Raw genomic sequence first — 19,864 nt, forward strand, 5'->3', positions numbered from 1 at the left:
CTTATTTACAAGGTTCCCACACTGATAGATAGACTTGTTTTAGTGGGATTTATATTAATTTTTCAAAATAAAATCATCATGCGAATTGACTTTGGAATAATAGACTCTTTAAACTATTCAAAAAACTGTATTTTTATGTATTATTAAAACAATATGCATTTCGAATTTTCAAAAAACGATAGTACTATAACGATTTTCGGATTTTTGGCGCCAATAGATGCACCGTTAAAATACCGAAAATATACCGCACTCGCCTATCGATAACGGCGATCAGCTGTGATCATCGATGGCGAACAGCTGATGTGGCTCGCGAATTGTTTGTTGTTGCTTGCACTTTCTTATTTTGGACTTTGAAACGCTGCTCTCGAGTTTAAACACGAATAGTTACCCAATTTGGAAAGCCATCGAGTGGAGAGCCATGTTCCGGACCCGGGTGCACCGCAATCTGTCGTGGATCTCGACGAATTCGTCGCGAACGACGACTACTCATGGCCAGCACTACCAATATCTGCAGTGTTCCAAGCTGCCGACGCTGTATTTCCAGCGCTCCCTGCCAAGACTGCCCATTCCGCTGCTGGAGAACAGTTGCCGGCGGTTCCTGGAGGCCACCCAGCCGCTGCTCTCGCCGGCAGAGCAGGCGAAGACCCAGCAGACGGTGGAGCAGTTCCGCCAAGGAATCGGCATGGAGCTGCACGCAAGGCTGAAGAGCCACGATGCGGAGAACAAGCACACCAGCTACATATCGCAGCCCTGGTTCGACATGTACCTGGCCGATCGGGCACCGCTACCCCTTAACTATAATCCCCTGCTGGTGATGAAGAGTGACTCGCGGCCGGAGTACCAAAACCAGGTGGTGAGGGCCACCAACCTGATCATCAGCTCGCTGAGGTTTTGGAGATCACTACAAGCGGATCTCCTGGAGCCGGAGGTCTACCACATGAACGCCAAGAAGAGCGACACTGCCAGCTACCGCAGATGGATGAAGGTGGCCCCCAAGGCCTTTGCCACCTACGCCTCGTATGCCTTCAAGGCGTTCCCGCTGGACATGAGCCAGTACAACCGGTTGTTCGGCACCTCCAGGATTCCCAGGATAGGCAAGGACGAGCTGGTTCATTCGCCCGACGCCAAGCACATTCTAGTCATGCGACGCGGTCACATGTACGCCGTGAATGTCCTGGACTCCAGTGGCTACATCGAGAGTCCCAGTGTGATTCTGGGCAGGCTCAGGGCTGTCCTCAAGTTGGATGCAGACCGCGAGGCAGCCAGTGTTCCACTGGGTGTTCTGACCTCTGGACAGCGCGATGAGTGGGCCAAGAGCAGGCATCAGTTTGTTAGTAACGCCAAGAACGCAGATCTTCTGCAGAGCGAGGTGGATGCGGCTCTGTTCTGCGTTTGTCTGGATGGCGAGGAGGATGGCGTCTTTGATGAGAACAGGCAAGAGCCACTCCTCAAGCATCTGCTGGCGGGAAAGGCACAGAATCGGTAAGCAATGCGGATTCAGTATGTATTCGTGGTTCACCAACGTCCATTCTCCTTGCACAGTTGGTTCGACAAATCCATTTCCCTGCTTATCAGCGCGGATGGCACCACGGCCATAAACTTCGAGCACTCGTGGGGCGATGGCGTGGCGGTGCTGCGCTACTTCAACGAGCTCTACAAGGACACTCTAAATCAGCCCTTTGTGTCCACGGAGACGGTGCACACTCCCGCCGAAGGGGATTTCAGCAATGTGCGACCCATCAACTTTGATATCGACGAAGCCACCAAGTCGGCGGTTTCTGAGGCTTACAATAAGAACGCCACCATTGTGGATAGCTTGGACATGAATGTTCTGAAGTATCCTCATATCAACAAGCCCACGTGCAAGCAGTACGGCCTGAGTCCCGACTCCATCATTCAGCTGTCCTTTCAACTTGCCTATCGACAGGCCTACAGTGGCTATGTGGGCAGCTACGAGTCCTGCAGCACCTCCGCCTTCCGACATGGACGCACGGAAACGATGCGACCCTGCACAAATGCCACTAGGGACTTTTGTGAGGCTATCCTGCAGCCGGAGAGGAGCAAACCCAGTGCCGGAGAGCTGCGAGCGATGATCGACAAGTGCAGCAAGGTGCATGGCCAGCTCACCAAGGACGCGGCCATGGGCCAGGGCTTCGATCGGCATCTCTTCGCCCTGCGGCACACGGCCCAAAAGGAGGGCATACCCCTTCCTGATCTCTACGAGACTGAGGCTTATAAGCGCATTAATAACAATATCATTAGTACCTCCACCCTAGGATCCGATGCCCTGCTGGCGGGTTCTTTCGGTCCGGTGGTCAGGAATGGCTTTGGAATCGGGTAAGCCCTCCGTCTATCGAGGTTGAATGTCTGGTATACAAACACCGTAACCATTTTTCAAGTCTCCCCCGACAAATTGTTCAATTGGTGACAGTTGATAACCTATTTTTCTTTTAGCTATTCGATTCAGAACGAATTCGCCGGCGCCATTGTCACCACGTACAAAAACCAGGCTGATGGGAAGGTGTTCATAGACAGTCTGGAATCGGCATTTGATAAAATTTGCGCTGTCATCCAACAGAGCAGCAGTGGCAAGAAGTAGAAGGGCACCTCCTGCAGTCCTTCCCAGTCCCCCGATGAATATGGCTTTAACAAAACAAGGAGATTTATTTTGATGCTTTTACACTGTATCCCATGTGTCTGAATTGCAATATCTTATTTCTAGCTCTACAATTTATAGATTATACACTGAAAACATTCTGCCCCATCTAAAGCATCTGTGTCTGTGCCTTTATCCGGGCAGCTTTTATGGCTTTGCGGCTGATGGGATAATAAATTGGCCAACATACTGTAGGGCTGCTGCAGGCCTGACAATTGGAATTGAAAACGAGAAATAATGTACGTCTTAAAACACACAAATAGCTGGAAAGCATTAAAGTAAAGAATTCGGATTCGATAAAATTTAAAGAATGAAAAGGGGAAAAGCATAAAAATTTCTCTTAGGTTGTAACTCAATAATTTAGTTTAATTATAAAAACGTCATCAAATAAAAATGGGGGAATGTAATTTCATGCATTCAAGATTCTTTGAGCCTGAGAAAATGTTTTCATTGAGAAACAACTTTCCGTTCTTTGTTTTCTTGAGTAAAATCAACAAGGACAGCCTTATATTGCATCAACCTTTTTGATATGTAAACTTTGACCTTCCATTGTCACTTAACTTTAACAAGAAGTGTGCCCACGCATACACTCACCCCGCTCCCCAACTTGTGTGCCCCGAAGGAAATGGAGGGAAAACCCTTGCATTAAGCAGTTTCTGATTAAAGGTTTTCCGCACGCTGACCCAGAAAACTTTGCTGGCAACCCCTCGGGCCAAGTTGTTGGCTTTTGATTTGCGCCCGCACACGTCAATCGCGAACTCCGTCTAAACATGGCTAAAAGTTTATCACAACTCTGCCTTTGGCCTGCGAAAGTGGATGTCGCTAAATGCGCTGACATTATCAGTTGATTTATCGCCAAATTTTGTTGCCAACTGGCGTTGCGTTGTAAAAATTAATTAACTTGCTCGGAGAGCTCGACCTGATATATACACGATTGCGCCTTAATGGGCGGCATTAAAAATTAAAAAGGAGACATTTCCGCAGCGGAGGGGTCATTAAAGCCAAGTAGATTCTCCCTGCCAGTGGCGGACAATTAAAAACATATTAAACTGACGTGCTGGAAAGAATGTGGATGTGGATGTGCAGTCTGTGTATGCGAGGATGTGGCTCCATGATAAATGTGCGGTCGCCAGGATTTAATATTGCGCATACGCCGCCGTCGCCGGGCAGCTCATTAAATTATTCAAAAATGAGACTCCACTGGCAGTCCAGCTGGCTACATAGTTGTGGTATATATTATATATATACCCCAGTACCTCATCCTGTTGGTCCATTGTGTTGGGGACATGCGACATGTGGCTGTAATAAAACGTTCTAACGTGCATTGCCTGCAGATGAGCTTCAGGTTTTTTCTGTCGATCTAACTTTTTACTTTTTAATCAAAATTCCATTCAAACACTGAGCCGGGTTAGAAATCAATAACTGTTCTTCTAATTGAATATAAATATTTAATTTATGCCCTCCCTTTGCCGGTAAACGCATCATTAGGCCCGGGCATCTGTTGGCAAACTTTTTCCGGGCAAGGGCTATGGCCACCCGCAAACTGATTTATGACCCCTGGATTTTAGCACTTGTCTTTTGCTCGTGGCAGGCAGCTTCAATTTGCGGCAGCAATAATATTTGTTCGACCACAGCAACCGCAGGACCGCAAAGCTGTTGGCAACTTATCAGTGACCCACACCAAGGGCCACGTTGCGTATGCGTAATCTTGGTCAACCGATTGCCGCATGTTAATGCACGACGGGGCCAAAACCAAGTACCACTTCCGCAGAGGGGGCTAATGAGCAATTAATATGGAAATCAGTTTTGGCCATTACAAGGTGCCGACCAATTATGATGCGAACTGGCCGAATTAATGGCCAGAACATGTGGCAACGTGTCGGGAAATTACAATTCCCCGTTGGTCAGGACATAAAGGAATGTTCAGGAGTACGAGCGTTTCGGGAATTTATGCTTCAGCTTGTGATGAATTACTGGTGGTTTACGTAACTGGTATAGTCTTGTTATTTAATATCTAACAATTACTCTGAAGGCCGCAAACTAATTTGTTTATGAATACGGTTAGTTATTAGAAATTATAGATTTGGTTAAAGTTAGAGACTTTGAACTATAAAGTGTCTTATAAAATTATATTCTTATATTTAGGATTTATATTAGTTTCTATCGCATTAAACTGATTTCTCCATGAATATAATAAGATATTATAGGAACTAGAACACCATTTTTATTTAAACTATTTCTTGCAAAACCAAAAAACTGCACAAAATCAGTTGCAGCGTAAAAAATTAAATTAAATAATTAAAACTTTCTGTTTGAATTTTCAATAAGAGGTCATCGTTTTAAAGGCTTTCAAAAGTCAAAGTGTCAGCCACCGAAAAGATGGCTTAAGACCAGCCACGTGTTTTGCCAAGCGGGTCCTTGGCGTTCGTCCTTGGGTAATTAACATCAAATTTATGAGCAATTCATGGTAAATGTCTGCACAGGTGGCTGAAAAAGTACTTGAAACTCAATTTAACGCAGCTCGTGCCGGTGTTTAGCATTCAAGTTAATTGATATTGCCTCAGGACATTCGGTGAGACATGAGCACAAACAATGAGAAAGCCCTATAGAGGCCAAAATCAAAGCGGAATAATCATTTCTAATTGCTGGCAATTATTTATGAAATTAACAAATAGTCAATGAGCCAGCAGCGGAAACGAAAGCCAACAGAAAATTAGCAAAACAAAATGGGGAAAAAAAACTATTCGTTTCAGGGGAAAACAAGAAGAAGAACTGTGCCAAAATGAGGTAAAAACTATTTGAGTTGGTTTTCTGACGATTGATTCACTGTCCCACGGTTGGATGCCAGCCAGTTTTTCCGAGAGAAAAGCGAAATTCAACTTGAGGTAGTCGGAAACATTTGTTTATAAACATAGGTATTTGTATTGGTTTATATATGTATTGTTACTGAAAAAAACTTTCATAATTTTACTTTAAACTAAACAAGAGCAATTTATTAAAATATAAAATGAGAAGAAAAAGTAATACATTTAAATGTTTATAGAATTTGCAAGTAAATATTGGTATAGAAATGGAATTTCCAAGGCAATGAAAAAATAAACAGTCTGTGCAAACTAATTAATGAGGTGAAAACGACTTGAGTTTTAAAGGGATTTTTTGGACCTCACTTTAAATAAAAAAACAGACTGTGTATTCAAGTGATCAAAGATGAGATATATTTTCAAGGTTAAAAATCTGAAAATGGAAACAAAAAATTACGAACTAACGAAATAAGAATTTTAAATACAAGACGAATCAGCTCTATAATTTGTGAGGGAATTGTTTTTGGCAAGACACAACATCGGCAACATTTGTGTATAAACAAACTGCCAAGACACTTGTTGCGTGCGCAGCTAAATGTTGCAGGGGCCAACGGCGCGTATGAGTCATTTTTAATTAAGATGTCAGTCACACAATGGTCCTTAGACTTAGGCTCGTGCCCTATCTGCCTGGCAACTGGAGCATATACTTGCCGCATCCTGGACGATTTACCCCATGCAGCCAAAGGGGCAAGTCAATTAACTCGAGCCACAAAGCCGGCCATTGTTACGCAACTCGAGTCAAGACGAGTCAATTGTGCCTCGTCACACATGTGGCACACTTGTTTACATATCCACATGCCCGATGCCGCACTTTTATTATCATCGTGGTGCCATCACTCAGTTGGACTCAAATCGCTGGAGCCAAGGAAGCGGAAGGATGCCACGCAGTCCCAGGATATTCACCTCCTTCTTAACGGGGCTTAATTCAATTTACTGCCTCGTAGGCCTCCGAATTTCCGGATTGTCTCGGCACACATACACGTCCAATTGGAGCAGTCATTCGGAAATGCAATTTACCACAAAAAGCGGAAAAGTTTCGAATTTTTCAGCCCGCCCCAAAACACTCGCGGATTGGCGCCTAAAAGTTTAACAATTCACTGGAGCAAAAGTGCTCAGAGCTTTGGCTCATAGAGTATTCATGAAATTTTAGTTGCTATTTGTTGTTTTTTCACAAAAAAAAATATATTTTCTTATGACGGCACCCTGTAATTTAAACTTTTGAGAATCATATAAAGAACACAAATTTTCGCAACGCTTTCTACACATTACTATATTTCTTTCGTAATAAATAAATGTTGTTGCTTTAAATTGATAGCAATAGCACAAGTTTGTAGTATCTATCATTAAATATTTATTTTAAAAGATTAAGCTCCTTAAATTTTATTTTCGAATTTTTCAAAGTACTATTAAGTTGCCAACTCATCTCTGCCCACTCTTATATTTCCGCTACAGCTATATATAGTTTCATTCATCTGGGGCCACAGCAAACAAGCGGCAACTTCAAAGCAACATTTGATTTATGGACAATGGAATTGTCTGAGCCCAAGAACAGGCGACAGCCAAATGGGAGTTGGCTTGGCTTGGAGCAGAAGTTATGATGGGTCGAAACGACGTCACCACTTCCCCCCAAAGTGCGTAACTTTCGTTTTGGAGTCCCAGAACACAGAGAGAACAATTTTATCAGATTCATTCTTTTTCTTTACAACATTAGGTATTAAACGTTTAGTAATTACATCACCACCATAAAATTACATCAATGTTTTAAGTTTAAGAACCTTTAACAACGACTTTAAAATAAATCGAACAAGGTTTCAACAACTAACACTGAAAATGGTAACCTGATATTTAAAAAGGACTTCACTATCCAAATAAGTTCCATCAGGAAACTGCACAATAGGCTGCTGATAACGCATTTTCCAAGCGTATTCCGGAGCCCCTTTACGTAAAGGTAAACGGCGATGGTAAGAATGTAGCACGTCATCGACATAACAAGCACAAGAAAAACAGAAAAGAGAAGAAATCTTACCAACAGCTTTAAACTTGAAGTACAATGTAGCCAAAACATCATATTAATAAGAACCGTAAAATGGCCAAGTGAACTCCATTTTAAATTTACAGCCTGCTACTTTTGAAGCCAATTTCGAATGACGTTCGATGAAGTTGTTTCTCTAAATAAATACATTGGCTCCAAAATCACCATCAGAGAATCAGAACCCATACCAGTACTCCCAAAAACATAATCTTGGTTGTTGGTGAAATGTTGTTGTTTCCAATTCAATTAAAGAAATATACAAGTTGTACAGTTAGCTATTTTAAGCACGCATTGGAGACCCATAAAAATCTTGAGTGCCTTAAGCGATAAGTGCAGAGCAGGCAAGTCATATAAATTCCATATACATTTTTTGGTTGGATTCATTTAATAATGTATTTAAACTTCAAAAATTTTTAGAAACCTTTAAATAAATCTAATGAGACGAAATAACCCTAAGATATTTGCATTTGTGATAGGATTCATCCACATTTTTGCAGCTCCGCAGGATACAGAAAACTTTATAAAATTAAGGCAGGTCTCTTTCCATTTGAGCACGAACACGCCGCTTAATTTGTCTCTCGCGAATGCTGAAAGAACAGAGATCAGTTTATTCAAATGTCTTTTTCTATCACATAAATACTCTTATTACCTTTCCATGATTAGTTTCAGGGTGCTGCGCTTAACGATAAGCAGAATAAAAACGTATATACCAAAAGCGTGATGTAAATCGATCATAAATTGTAAATCATTAAAAGATGTAAAAAAAATATTTAAAACATAAATAGTTATGACAAAGATCCAAGACAAGCCCATCATAATGGACATTCGTAGAAACTGCAGATAACTATATTTAACAAGAAAGGATTACGCTTATCTACAGAAGATTAAAAAAATATATATTGCTTACGTCTGGGTATCAAAATTAAAGCAGGTCGTTGTCTTGTCCTTCCTTCGAGTAAATCTCTTCATTTCTCCTTTTACTTTGCAAATATTAATGGTTGTCAGCATAAACATTATCAAGTTAAAGATGTTGAAGATTAGCGATCCCAGTAACATGCATAAAACTAAAAGTACAGTCGACATCCAAAGTAATGAATATTATAAACGATTTCATTATAATAATCAATTCACTAATTTCATAATTATTCAAAATTACCTATCAAACTCTCATCATCTAGTGTATTCATAAAAAAGAAGACCACTGTCATGATAGCAGCCGTGATCCAGACAAAAGCACTATAGGCCAAAAATGATTTAGAATTGGCATCGCACTTGGGCGATTTGAACACTTGCCACAAGTGGTAACTAATGACAGACAGCCAGATGAAGTACGCAAACTGAAAAAAGTTACGAGCCCACTCAAAAACGATTGAGAAAAGAAATACTTTTCCGTAAATGATGCAATCTGGAAATAAAAACTTTAAAAAATCCGTACTAACCGAGTTTTAACAACTAACATGTTGGAAAGAGATGAAACAAAAAATTTAAAGAATTTTGTATAAAAATGACTTGCACCATCACCATACTAAACAGGCAGCTGACAATACACTTGCCGAGTGTGTTTCTGAGCATCTTAACGTAAAGGTAAACTGCAACAGTCAGGATGAGACAAATGGTCGAAATCGTCGCCACTGGAAGAACCAAAATACAAAAAGAGGTTACTAGCGTAAATTATAAAGCTATGTATGTTTTTTTAACAACAGAGTTCATCTTAATAAATCCCAATATTTTACTATCCAAAATTTCAAAGAACTGTACCGATCCATTGAGCGTGCCTGTGCATTTTGAAATTACAAGCAGCTACACTTGAATGCAAAACTCGACTGACCATCGATGTGGTTAAATCGCATAAGAAATAACGTTGTTTTAAATAGTTTATAATTATAATGGTTTTGTAAAATAAATACTAGAGAAACTTAAGCGATAACAGCATTCCTAATGGGCATTATGAGTTGGAACTATAACTATTATCAATCTTCAGGGACCCATTCAACTTGAGAAAAAATATTGGCGATTATGGAGTAATGCATTTTTATAAATGAGCAATAGAACTTACAAGAGTGTACAGTGTGCCAGACATAGTTTGTTTCGAAACCTTTTCACAACATGATTAGAAAATTATATATAAAAGCCAAAACATAATTTTCTTAATTAAAGGGCTAAAAATTAACGTGATTTTTTTTTGTGTAATTTTTCTGTGAGTCGTAAAAAAAGATCCATTCAGTCGAGTATATAAATTCGGAATTCTAAAGAATTCCCGGTATTTGGTTTTGCTGTGCTCTCATGATGTACCATCTAATAGGCTAAAGTATTTGCGGTTCTTATTACAATGTGGGGTAAGAATTTCTTCCTGGCAAGCTCGGAGTCTCGAGTTGGTTATATCATTAGCATTATAAAGATAATGTTTTAATGTTTTTAAATTAATAAAGTTTACAGTAATGCCATAATCATGCATTCACATGCATGTGGAAAATATATATATATTTAAAACATAACTAGAAATATGAATATTTTATATACCAAACATCTCTTTTGGTGGGAGAAAAGGCAGAGTTTTCCACTGTGTATTCGGCTGATTTGCACGTAAAACGTTCCCGTTCTCGTTGGCTTACCAACTTTACGGCCCATGAAGAGGGGCGAGGCACGGGGTCGGTGGGCTGGCCTATAAACAAAAACACATTGACCTCACCCAAGAATATTGCAAGCCATGCAATAATTCAGCTCCTGCCCTTTATGAGGCAGTTGTGTTTCGTCTGACCGGGATTTCATTACTCCAGCGTATCCTTTGTGTCGGGGAAAGCCTTTCACCATGGAAAACTCACCAAACGTGCGGAAGTCACATTTTCTCAAAGGTGCCAGGGGTGGCAATCTGGGTCAAGTGACTCGTATTTCATTGTTGTAATTACATTTCGCTTTGCCTTTGGCTGCGTTTTACCCAGAGATCTGGAATTTCACTGCTTGTGGCCTTGTCAATGCTGGGAAAATGCGATTTAGCCATCGCTCAATGCAATGGAAATGCAGCTGACAGCGAAAATGTGGCGGGGGATGAGGATGCCGCTGGGAATTGATTTTACAACCTCGGCGACCGAAATCCGCAAACACTTTCGCATCGGAGTCACAGTTTCCACACACTCGTGGCGCGGGTATATTGACCTTCGGCCCGAAGGACCCTCTCTCTTTTGGCCACGTCATCAGCGACTTTCTCTGTTGGCGACTAGCATGTTTTCACCATAAAGCAGCAAAGCGGTTATTCCTGTAAGCCATCAACAACCCATCCCAGTCCCCGGCTCCATTCCAATCAAGAGTGTTGCCATCGTTGTCGTCCCAGTCCGCTGGCAAGTGATGTGTTCAAAGTGGAGATGACGTATACGCCCAGTCCGCCACTCGCCAAACAAGGCCAACTGCAGCCAAATGTTGCAAGCAATTAACCAATTAATTTGAAGGCAGCTTCTAACCCGTTTTTAGAGAACGGAAACCTGAAAAGGAAAGAAAAGCTAATTAGGGACTTAGCCTAAAGTTTTAACACGTAACAAAAAAATAATACAAATGAATTTCTATATCTTCCAAAACTGTTTTCTTTTAAATTAAATCAATTTGGTAAAGTATGGTTTTCTTAAAAAACCTTTTATTTAAATACCTGAAACTATAAATATATTTTATTAAATTATAATTATTATAATTTTTTATTATGTTCCATTCAGATGTAATATTATAACTGCTCCTAATAAATCTAATAAGAGGTAACAACGCCTGCTTTAATAATTGCTTATGCTCTTAAGGCTTTATTGATTGATATTTATTAGCCCCACAAAATTCAGCAGGCGTACCGCTCTGACATTGTTATATTTTGCTAATTTTTTCCCTTTGTGTAGTTTATTTTTAGAAGCGAATTGGTGTGGAAGAGCCTTATCCGTGCAGTCGAAATACTAGGCAATTTGCATAAATTTAACATGAATCAATGCTGCGCGGGGGAAAAGCGGAACCCAGGGAAAAGTGGGCCGGGAAAACCAGAGGGGGCCATAAAACGGCGAAAGCGGGAAAATGCGTGAGCGAACAATGAATGGATGACTCAAACATACAAACACACAGCACATACATACATACATAGGCAGTTATGAGAGGGCGTGAATGGCCTACGCCTAAATAAATCAATAGGGAAACCAGCCCCAACGCGTAAATTAAGCTAAGGAAAATGAAGGAAAATTGCAGTGCGCCACAGAAAGGCAGGCAACCATTTTCAGAGCCAGCGAAAATTTATGCAGATGCGATGAGGTATCCCTAATGCCTGTGTAATGCCGGCTAATTTCAAATGTTTCTGACTGGATGGGAATTCATGTCCCAAGGAAGCATATAAAATTACGCAATTGCACGAAATAAAGTCAATAATAAAATGGGCTATGTAAATGTATATTAAATATTTTATGTTCCAGGTTATGGCAACTCATAAACTTAAACCTTTTTAAATCAAGCAATTCTGCTTAAAATGTTTCCCTAAATAGGATCTACAACTGTTGACATTCCTCCCTTGAATTATTCAGGAACTATAGCAACATTAATTAAAATAAAAACCATTTGATCAATTATTCATATACATAATTGTGTAAGCAAAAAACAAGCATCAATTAATTTATAAAAATGAATTACATTAGCTATGGGCGGCTAATTACGCAAACACACGGAAAGCGGTTTAATGACGCTCAGTTGATTATAAAATAATTACAATTCTGACATTTTTTGTCAAACAGTTTAATTGCTTAACGGTTATTAATAGTAATTTGATAAGTGCTTTCAAATAAAATGAATCCCTAAAATATTAAACAATTTTAATTGAAACTATTACATTGTTCTAGTAGTAAAAAGGAGGCGTAAAAGGACATAGCAAGTAAGTACAAGTTTTAATAAACTAATTTTTTTGGTCTTTAAATTATATATACAATAGCATTCTTATGATTATTACCTCTGCATATATTTCATAGGTTTTATATTTTAGTTCCTTCTAAGTTTATTTCCCCTGGAAAATATTATGTCACTTTGTTCTGAAGCATTTCAATGTTGCCTAAAATTCATTTTTGGTTCAGTTACATAACCATAAAGTATGCTCTTTTTTATTATTATGAACAAATCCAGTTGATAGCCACTTAAGAATTACAGTAGACATGACCTTGGGCATGATTTTACTCTAGTTGAAAGGGGTACTAGAATTTTGGACATATTTTAAAATAGTAATAGAAATTGAATAGGAATTCTTTATAATTATTTTTTATTTGCAAATTTTTATATATCTATTGTTGGAAATAACAAAAATATACTAAAGCTTAACTTAAGGGCAGCATATTCTTAAGAGTATTTTAAGATTTCACTCCAAAGGACTTCCACATATTCCTAAGAGCATTTGAAGATTTCACTCCGAAGGACTTTCCACATCGGTTTGTTTTGACGTCATGTTGTTTACGGTATCTCATAACTACGGCCAGCAAGTTGGGACGCAGAATATTTATATTATTTCTCCGCTCTTATTTTTCGCTGCTATTTCTTGGCTATTGAGAGACGGCGCAGTTGGAATTTAAATATGTAATTAAGTCCGCTGGACGAGGGGTTCGCAAAATGGCCAAGGAAAAGAGGTCGCTGCTGGGCAACGCATATTAAAATGAGTTTTTATTCCCATTTCCCGTCGTCCCGACCGAGGGCCAAAAATAATTTGACGCTCGTCGATGACCGCATGGCACTGGGCTAATGAAAATTAAATTGAATAGGCGGCTGCCTGATATAATGGCATCTAATGGCCACATGATTGGGCCGCCGTTGCGTGCAAATCATGGCCGCGATTAAGTGCAAATGAAGCCTGATTAATTGCCAGCCGATTGCAGCTCCCCCCGGCAATATAGCCACAAGGATCCGTTGGCCCACTGCAAACAAAAGGCTAGCAAATGTCATATTTTATGGCCACTTTCTCTGGCCTTGGAACGCCATTGTTCCGGTGGCACGCATAAAAAAGCAGAGTTGCGACCATGAAAATTCATGGCGAGACCGACATTATACTAGCTTCGGGTCGGAATATTAGTCCTGGATCGTGGGGATCGAATACAGCTGGTCCTGGGGTGAAATAAGCTGGGTATTTTAATAACCTTCAACATAAACGTTAGTTTGTCATAACCAATTTTCACGCTTACTTTATAACCAAAAGGAAGCATAATGGTCCACAACTTTAGATCTATGAAATAACATTCTTTCATATATATGTACCTACTTCAAATTAATATGTATACCTTATACGTTTTAAGACCAGTTAGATAAAGATGTTTACCACAATTATTTCTTAAAGACTAAAAAAAGTTTATCTCTAAATTTATTTATTTTCATTTGGTCCTGAACCTTTATAATAAATCATTATAATCATTTGTGCATTTACTTTTCCATGTATCATTTACTTATTTATTTATGGCACATGCGCTATATATGCTAGAAAAAGGAAAAACAAATATTTCCCATGTCACATAACTTACACATTTGTTTGGCAATAATATTTTTGTGCAGTTTTTATTGCTTTTCCCTAATTCGGATTGCTGTAAAGTATTAAAAAATCAAGTTTGTATGGGCCATAAAAATATGAAACGCATATACAAATTTCTATATGGATGGCTTTACAGTTGAAGTGTTTCAAAAGCTGCAAACTACCCGTATACAAGCTCATTGTATGCCGTCGATTGGCTTAAAGGCTTTCGCGTTCATTGGCAGGTCATAAAACCCTTGGCAACAACAAGGGCAACACTGTGTCAATAAAAGTGTCAATCAAATCAATGCGACAGGCTAGCAATTTTTCAGGCTCCCAAGCACATACACTATGCAGAGAAAAAGTTCGGGATTAAAAAAGTATTTATCTTTTTACTTATGATAATAAAAAATATTTAATTTTAGAAACCCGATAAACACAATATTTTCAAATACATTTTATAGCAATTTAGCATATAAAAGATGGTTTTTTAATCCAATTTATTAGCAGAAATACTATTAATAAGAAGTAAACTATCAGACATTATCATAGTTCCCATATAGTCGATAGGCCTGGTTAACTAAGTTTCTGATTTTAAGATTTAAGAAAGTATGATTTAATAATAATACTCTTTGAAAAATCGCAAAATTGTTACATTTCGGTCCTTTAATGTTGATTTTTTCAGTGCATCACCCGCATACTCACCCATTTGCGGCACCGGCTGTTGCATATTTTTTGGAAAAAACGAAGAGCTGTCACAACAAAAGGACATAAAAACATTGTGGGAACGCTACTCCCCTTTTTTACCCCACTTCATGTTGACTTGACTAATTTTTTGTGATCGAAGTTTGGTTTATTTCGATTCGGCTTTTTGTTTTTTTTTCGAGGTCATCAGCTGTCTGTTGTCCTGCCAACCGTTGATTTGATTTTTGGCGACCATTCAGTGCACATCGATGGTATTAAACGCTCTGATTATGACAGACTAGGCCAAAAAGGCCATAAACCAGACCCTGGCAGCTGCCAAATGGAGCTGAAAAAGTGCAACTACCAGATGTCCCCTTTGGGGGTTTTCATATGCAAAAGGAAAATCTGGAGCGGAATGCGTTCATTTATCAAACTTTGACTGGAGCCAGACCGAAGGAAAACGCAAAATAAATCGCTTTGTCGTTTTGCCCAAAAGTTATAAATGACACAAATTTTGAGGGCCAAGTCAAAAAGCTTTGTCTTCCTTTGGGTGAACAATGAAATGGGTTAGAGAAAGGATAAATATGTATGGTTGAAGAAAAATGAAGCAAAATGCTGAGCAATGATCAGCGGATATTAAACAAGTTTAGGGTTGGTTTTCCCAAGGGAAAACCGAAAAACAGGTGTTAACCGCAGACCATATAAATTTGTCTCGCGCTCAATGAAAACGCCGGATTAAGCAGCAATTTGTAAATCCAATACTCAACCCAGCAAATTTATTGCCAAACGTGCCACACATAAAACTCACCCAGGCGAGACAGTTTTCCTTCATTCCTTTCTTATTCTTTTTTTGGTGCATTTGCGGAAAATTGTTTTACATTACAGCCAGCTCCAAATTGAATAATGCGTCGGGGATTTTCCGAGGGCTAATACAAACAACCCATAAATTTTGGGGGCCATATGCAGACATGGTAGGATCTTAAGTGGCCCTTGACAAAGGGCGGGGCTTTTCCAACTGCCACTGACACCTCCTTTGGTCGGAAAATGCAGCTTGAAATCGGTGGGGAATAGGGAAAACATATGGCGAAGTGGCGGAAGTCGGAGCATCTTGGCTCTTTGACAGCTGGCGAGGCTTAGTTACAACTAGTGATGAGAGAGGCTTTCCTTTTTATAGGAGTTATGTGAATGGGAAAATATAGCCCCCTTAAAAGCAATTTAATGTATTTTAAGTCTTTCTAACTTGAGAATATTACATTAATGTTTCAAGATCCACATTTAATTTAGAAACTATGTTGAAAATAACCATTTTTAAATGTCACGATGATAGGGAATGTTTTGTTTTATAAAGGATTTTAACTTTGCACTTTAGATTATGAAAAATAGGAGCGCCTTTTTAATAACGTTGACTTTCCAACCAAGGACGTAGGTAAACATTCCATCACTAATGAAAAGCTGTCGCCTCTCAAACATATTGAACAATCTGTCGTCCTTTGAGGTTGTAAGCTGCTCTCCAAATATTTCCCTGGTTACTTCATCATTTGGAAAGTTGGTGGGTGAGCAAATACAGACTTCAAAGCGAAAGGAAGTCGCTGTCCTGATCTTCCCAAAAACAAGCTGCTTTGCATCAAGTTTGCTCTGTGCCCACGTGATTTCATTTGTCATGCTGGTCCATAAATAACTAAAGGCTAAGACGGGGCGCCAAACGTTAATCACAGCAAGTGGAGGAAATCAACAACAGACAACGGACCTGTGCTAAATTCTGGGAGGGAAAATCTGGGAAAATCAAGGGGAAAACTGGTAAACACCCAACCAACACCACTGACCAAAGTCAACGTCTGACACCAGCATTAATTGCGCATTAATGTTTATTGCTTAACGGATGTGAAAGTGGCGCCATTTTGCCATTTCTCTGTTTTGTTCCTTGTCCCCTCCGCTTTTCCATCCCCTCCCAACAACCAACTAAAAGGAAAATGAAACAGAAAAACCGCCGGAACACAGTTTTGATACCCTTCGAATAATGTTCTTGCTTAAAGCGTGGTTTAACTTAATGCTCATTGAGTGGAACTATTGGTTCAAGCCCTCGGAAAGAAAATAATTGGATTGGCAGATTGTGTGACAGCATTTAATTGGAGGATCCCGAGGGGCAGGATATTATAGGTTTTATTGGTTTGACTTGGGGCCGCAATCTGGCCGACTTTAACTAACGGAAATCTTAAGCTTCATTCTTTTAATGCTTTAAATTCTAGATTAGAAACTAGAAAATACATTTGTTAAAGAGGGAAACTATATATTGTTTCATATATCTTAAGCTTTAAGAACTAAATAATTTCTCTAAAAATAATTCATAATTCAATTCAGTTTTTTGACTTAATGATTTGAAAAGCATATTAAAGTCTCGACTTGTGTAATTTCTTGGACTGACTTTCTTTATCTTCTGGCTTTCAATTCCTCGTTTTGTTTCATTAATTTCTCCGCTCCCCCAGTTTTTTGCTCTAACACTCGGTTTTTCTGTCTCTGGGAAATTTGTTTTGTATTTCCGGCTGCACTGAGCTCCAAATACTTCCGGCGACTTGCGCGCCATTCGAGGCTTAAATTTATGGAGCTAGTTTGCGAGCTGTTTCCGCCGCATTTGCCACATGGCTGCCACTGCCTGTGGAGTTGGCTTAAAGCCTCACTAAAATCCACTGAGTGGGTGGCTGTAAATGTAAATGTGGAAGTGGATGTCGGGGGGGAGGTACTTAAAGCGACACTTTGATTGATTATCCCTGGGCAAACTCGCGCCTTTTCGGAGTCCTGATGTGGCGGCTTTGACGCGGCTTGGGATTCAACCGAACCCTAATGAGATGCGTGTGATGCATCCATGTGGCAGCGACAATCATTAATGGGTTGATTGAACGCATTAATTAGAGGAATGTGCATTAAAATAGCTGATAATTACTGAAAACTAAAATTATTTAAGGGAAATACAATTTTAAGGAGTTTTAAGGTAAGTAAATAATTTTAAATTAAATAAATTAATATTAAGGTCAACAATATGATTTATTGGTTTCAAAAATGTATTGGAAATAATATATGTATTTTTTGTAATAGTTTTAATAATAAATAACTTTATAAAATTTAAAGGAATATATTTTTAATGTGACATATTTTGTATTTTGTATTTGAATTTTTTTTTGTAAAATTTTCTACTTATAAATTTAATGTAGCCCATTAAATAATCAAGTTGGCCACATCATTTGACACTTGGCTGAATTGTTTGTGCCCCAGCTGGACGCACAGCAGGCTTGGCTCTGTTCTGATATCGACAAATATTTTCGGCAAACAACCAATCAAAATTCCCGCGAAATTTTAAAATGGCTGCAAACCAGGTGAGTGTGGTCGGAGGTTAATTATCCAATGACCTTTGACCCTCTGAATGAATACCCTCAGGACTCGTCGGTCTCTTCGCGCATCACGCTTTTCAACCAGCATGCCGAACAGCACAAGAACTGGATGATGATAAACCCATTCGCCCATTACAATGTGAGTGAGATGCCCAAGAGGAGCTTTCCACAGGAGGAGTACGGCCGGGCTCCGGCGGGCAGTCTCTCCGAGCAGAGATCCCTGCAGGCCAGTGTCCGTGCTCTGGAGGAGATCCTGCAGCTGTGCGATACGATACAGAAGTCCGGTCAGGATGATCCCAAAGACGGTCTCAGAACCCTGGCTTTCGGGCCACTTTTCGAACTCTACAACGACATATCCGACAAACTGTTGGCCACCCTGCTGGGTGCCCGAAAGTATGGGTTCGTGGACTTTAGCGGGGAAACCCTTTTCCAAGGACGCGATGAGGAGGTTCCCGTGCGCCTGCTCCGCCCCTTTGAGCACCTTAAAACCGAAATACTGGCCAAGGTCGCCGATCTGCGCTGTGATTTTACCGAAAAACCCGAGGATTCGACTGTCCTGCGCGAGGATTAACTAATGTTTTATGCTTAAAAATGGCCACAAAACCATCACCTAATCCCTGACCCGTGTCAAAAAACGCACGTGTGCACCTCCAGCCCTTACGCAGTTAATTGAATTAAGGTCTGGCTGCCTGGGAAAAAGGCTTTTTCAACCAACAACGAACAATCAAGCCGGAAAACCACCAGCCCCGTCACGTATACGACAGGAGGGCCCGTTCGTAAACACCTGGCACCGGGATACTTTTAAGCCCCACACCACCACTGCAAATGTGTCACCTACAGAAAATAAACAAATTACAGCCGACTTAGTTAAATTCATATGCCAGGCCAGCGACTTCAAAGCCCCGCAGTCACTCAGCTGGCAAATTATGTTGAATAATTCGTGTAGATGGCAAATCCGTAAGTCATTCGGTTTCCAAGAGGTGTACTTGGTGGTCGATAAAAGCGGTAATACCTTGGTATAACATCATCGTCTGGGATTTTAAAAGTCCCAGATATAAAAAAAAAAAAAAATGGTTTTAATACCTTAAATGCATATATTTACTCTCTTTTCCTTATTTTCTTCCAAACCATTCATTTTGACATGCTTATTTATCGTTCTTCTATATATTTGTTCTTTGAAAACCATCATTTTCACATTATTATTTCGTTTTAAAAACCATTTTCCCTAAAACGTGCTTCAAATAATTCAAAGCAAATGAAATATTTTGCTATTTAACGTATTGATAAACCTTTTCATTGTCATTAATTTCATTTTGACGGAATTCTCATTTTTCCTTTCTTGAATTTATTTTAATTTTCGATTGACTTGGTATTTCCGCCCACTGTTGGCAGGCCTAAAATTCCCCAAGAGCGTGGGCGGTGGAGTAATGTACCGCTGATTTGATTTAACGACAAACTGAACACGCCCCGTCCTTTGCCATTGATTCCTTACCTCAATCCTGGCCAAAGGACCCCAGTTCCGTGCTTTAAAGCACCAATAAATTCGTACACAGGCATCGAATGATTGAATAATGAAGAACGAATGGCTGAGTTTTCGGTATTTGTGACACATAATTATGATGGAGCGCCTGAATGCGGGTGGAACAGAATGAAATGATCTAAAATAAACATGTTTCCATGTCTCGGTATTGTGGCGAAGGGGTGGGAAAATGGAGCGGGGCCTAAATGGAATTTGTTATGCAAATGTCATGACTCGGC

The 19,864-nt window shown here is 39.8% G+C and overlaps 3 protein-coding genes across 3 annotated transcripts; 2 read left to right on the plus strand and 1 right to left on the minus strand.

Moving 5' to 3' along the window:
* The first annotated feature begins 313 nt into the window (after nucleotides 1–313).
* Nucleotides 314–2,770, plus strand: LOC119554432 (carnitine O-palmitoyltransferase 2, mitochondrial). Its single transcript, XM_037865326.1, has 3 exons — nucleotides 314–1,482; nucleotides 1,543–2,337; nucleotides 2,455–2,770. The coding sequence occupies exons 1-3, from the start codon at nucleotides 419–421 to the stop codon at nucleotides 2,597–2,599; spliced, it is 2,004 nt and encodes a 667-aa protein (XP_037721254.1). The 5' UTR covers nucleotides 314–418; the 3' UTR covers nucleotides 2,600–2,770.
* A 5,223-nt stretch (nucleotides 2,771–7,993) lies between these two features.
* Nucleotides 7,994–9,372, minus strand: LOC119554174 (probable G-protein coupled receptor Mth-like 7). Its single transcript, XM_037864964.1, has 6 exons — nucleotides 9,308–9,372; nucleotides 9,007–9,180; nucleotides 8,706–8,954; nucleotides 8,457–8,613; nucleotides 8,199–8,222; nucleotides 7,994–8,136 (listed from the first exon to the last, which is right to left on the minus strand). Exons 1-6 carry the CDS (start codon nucleotides 9,330–9,332, stop codon nucleotides 8,076–8,078), a joined length of 690 nt encoding a protein of 229 aa, XP_037720892.1. The 5' UTR covers nucleotides 9,333–9,372; the 3' UTR covers nucleotides 7,994–8,075.
* An 8,583-nt stretch (nucleotides 9,373–17,955) lies between these two features.
* LOC119554116 (actin-binding Rho-activating protein) lies at nucleotides 17,956–18,978 on the plus strand. The gene is made up of 2 exons (XM_037864885.1): nucleotides 17,956–18,091; nucleotides 18,153–18,978. The coding sequence occupies exons 1-2, from the start codon at nucleotides 18,077–18,079 to the stop codon at nucleotides 18,675–18,677; spliced, it is 540 nt and encodes a 179-aa protein (XP_037720813.1). The 5' UTR covers nucleotides 17,956–18,076; the 3' UTR covers nucleotides 18,678–18,978.
* Nucleotides 18,979–19,864: the final 886 nt, after the last annotated feature.

The sequence above is a fragment of the Drosophila subpulchrella genome, chromosome 3L (genome assembly GCF_014743375.2).
Source record: "Drosophila subpulchrella strain 33 F10 #4 breed RU33 chromosome 3L, RU_Dsub_v1.1 Primary Assembly, whole genome shotgun sequence".
NCBI classification, from domain to species: domain Eukaryota; kingdom Metazoa; phylum Arthropoda; class Insecta; order Diptera; family Drosophilidae; genus Drosophila; species Drosophila subpulchrella.

Bases quoted from the DNA above. Each gene is read 5' to 3' on its own strand.
- LOC119554432 (XM_037865326.1), top strand. From the start codon at position 419: ATGTTCCGGACCCGGGTGCACCGCAATCTGTCGTGGATCTCGACGAAT. The intron at 1,483-1,542 runs GTAAGCAATGCG...CTCCTTGCACAG, and splicing joins GCGGGAAAGGCACAGAATCG to TTGGTTCGACAAATCCATTT. The intron at 2,338-2,454 runs GTAAGCCCTCCG...TTTTTCTTTTAG, and splicing joins AGGAATGGCTTTGGAATCGG to CTATTCGATTCAGAACGAAT.
- LOC119554174 (XM_037864964.1), bottom strand. From the start codon at position 9,332: ATGCACAGGCACGCTCAATGGATCG. The intron at 9,181-9,307 runs GTACAGTTCTTT...TGGTTCTTCCAG, and splicing joins CAGGCACGCTCAATGGATCG to TGGCGACGATTTCGACCATT. The intron at 8,137-8,198 runs GTAATAAGAGTA...CTGTTCTTTCAG, and splicing joins CTGAAACTAATCATGGAAAG to CATTCGCGAGAGACAAATTA.